Genomic DNA, 2,500 nt, shown 5'->3' with positions numbered 1-2,500 from the left:
TTGGAGGGGCAGCCGCTGTGAATCTTGGCCCAGGTGAGGAAGCAGTTGTCGGGCTGCAGTTTGAGCAGGCAGCGGGCGGTCTGGTGGGTGTCCTGCTCGTGGTGGATGACCGTGGCACCCTGCAGCAGGAACTGGTGCACGTCGGCCCGGATGGACAGCGCGTACCAGGGGACGAGCTCCGTGCCGTGTCCGAAAGCCCTCTGGGTCTCCTCCACGCCCTGGAAGTCCGGCTCCACCTTGGACTGATCTGATAGGTCAGTCTCGGAGTCGGAGAGGTCGCCCACGGTAAACCTGGCCAATCAGGACCAAGTATGGGTAAGCAATGGCAGCTACAGAATACAATGTGTGTCTATGGTGATATCGAGTTATAGTTGAGTCACGGTGCTAAAATAAACAAATCTTTTCAAGCTATCATCCTCTGGACAAACTTATGTTAAACTGATTAATCAACAGGGGGAGGGCATTCACATGCTTGGCATTCACAAACAGACTCAGGCACAATATCTAACTCAACCACAAAGACACACATAGCACAAGAGAGCTCCCTCTCAAACAGAAGAAAACACCACCACAAACACCACAACACAACACAACACCACCATGGCCAAATCTGCTTGGACAAAACATCATGCATCACCAAACCCACTGATTGGGTTCCTGTGTGTGTGTGTGTGTGTGTGTGTGTGTGTGTGTGTGTGTGTGTGTGTGTGTGTGTGTGTGTGTGTGTGTGTGTGTGTGTGTGTGTGTGTGTGTTTGTGGGCACCTGTGCCTGTGGAAGAGACTTACTGAGCACGTTTTGGTTCGGTGGAAGTCCTGAATGACAGTGAACTAGGAAGATGACGCAGAAACAAACAAGGAGGTCAAACCGAAAACAACACTGGAATCAGAATCAGAATCAGAATCTCTATTCTGGGTGATGATGGTGACGACACACACAAAACTGTAATCAGAATCGCTAATCTGGGTGATGATGGTGACGACACACACAAAACTGTAATCAGAATCGCTAATCTGGGTGATGATGGTGACGACAGACACAAAACTGTAATCAGAATCGCTAATCTGGGTGATGATGGTGACTACAGACACAAAACTGTAATCAGAATCGCTAATCTGGGTGATGATGGTGACGACACACACAAAACTGTAATCAGAATCGCTAATCTGGGTGATGATGGTGACGACACACACAAAACTGTAATCAGAATCGCTAATCTGGGTGATGATGGTGACTACAGACACAAAACTGTAATCAGAATCGCTAATCTGGGTGATGATGGTGACTACAGACACAAAACTGTAATCAGAATCGCTAATCTGGGTGATGATGGTGACTACAGACACAAAACTGTAATCAGAATCGCTAATCTGGGTGATGATGGTGACGACAGACACAAAACTGTAATCAGAATCGCTAATCTGGGTGATGATGGTGACTACAGACACAAAACTGTAATCAGAATCGCTAATCTGGGTGATGATGGTGACGACAGACACAAAACTGTAATCAGAATCGCTAATCTGGGTGATGATGGTGACGACACACACAAAACTGTAATCAGAATCGCTAATCTGGGTGATGATGGTGACGACACACACAAAACTGTAATCAGAATCGCTAATCTGGGTGATGATGGTGACTACAGACACAAAACTGACTCATGAGACAAAAAAAGCAGTTGCGTCAAGAGACAAATGTCTCAGGCACTGCCCCATGCTGTGGCCTGGATACACAAATGTCTCAGGCACTGCCCCATGCTGTGGCCTGGATACACAAATGTCTCAGGCACTGCCCCATGCTGTGGCCTGGATACACAAGACCACCTACAACGCCCCCCGCATCCCCTCCCACCCCGCTTCCACACAAAAAACACCCCAGCAATCGCGGGACACACGTCTAGGTCTGTTCTGCTTTCTGGGTTTTCTCTGTGTCTGACCCGTCCTTTGTGGAGTGGGAGGCTCCACAGACCTGCTAGACAGCCGAGGTGGTGGCAGTAGAGCCTCTGCTGATTAGATGTGTCCCTGGCTGCTGCTGTCTGAATGCCTTCCCATCGATTCACAGAGAAGAGAGACCCACACCCCGACCCCCACCTCCACCCCCAAGTCATTATTTTCCCTCCTGCAGAGAGCAGTGCGTGAGCTTGTCAGAGTGGGGAAAAAACATGACACAAACCCTCTTTGGAATATGAGCCATGTTTGGCTGTGGCGTTGACCAAAAGGAGAAACAAACCCAAAGCAATACACAACATGAAAACCTAATTTGCATCATTTAAGACATGACTCCTGCAGACAGGCGGCTAACTTACATATTCTCTTTAGTATGTCATGATGAGAGAGAAAGAGAAAGAGAGAGAGAGAGAGAGAGAGAGAGAGAGAGAGAGAGAGAGAGAGAGAGAGAGAAAACACTGTACCATTTGGCAAAAACAAAACATTAAACCTTTCTAAGACAAACACTGGGAGCAGTGTACCTTTTAGGGGAAAGCAACTCTAAACTAAGCGA

At 48.0% G+C, this 2,500-nt stretch overlaps 1 protein-coding gene across 1 annotated transcript in view; it reads right to left on the bottom strand.

Annotated features, from left to right (window-relative positions):
- The window catches only part of LOC143123966 (1-phosphatidylinositol 4,5-bisphosphate phosphodiesterase epsilon-1-like), a 39,878-nt gene that overhangs the window by 27,483 nt on the left and 9,895 nt on the right, over positions 1–2,500 (bottom strand). The window contains exon 5 of the mRNA XM_076285225.1: positions 1–291. This exon is cut by the window's left edge and continues 20 nt beyond it. Coding sequence (XP_076141340.1) covers positions 1–291 — 291 coding nt within the window. The remainder of the gene's footprint in view (positions 292–2,500) is intronic.

Source organism: Alosa pseudoharengus, unplaced genomic scaffold, assembly GCF_046254945.1.
Source record: "Alosa pseudoharengus isolate Yale_2024_CS ecotype anadromous, Long Island Sound unplaced genomic scaffold, YU_APseudo_1.1 YU_APseudo_1.1_scf_15, whole genome shotgun sequence".
NCBI classification, from domain to species: Eukaryota; Metazoa; Chordata; class Actinopteri; order Clupeiformes; family Clupeidae; genus Alosa; species Alosa pseudoharengus.
This window is presented reverse-complemented; position numbering and strand designations above follow the sequence as displayed.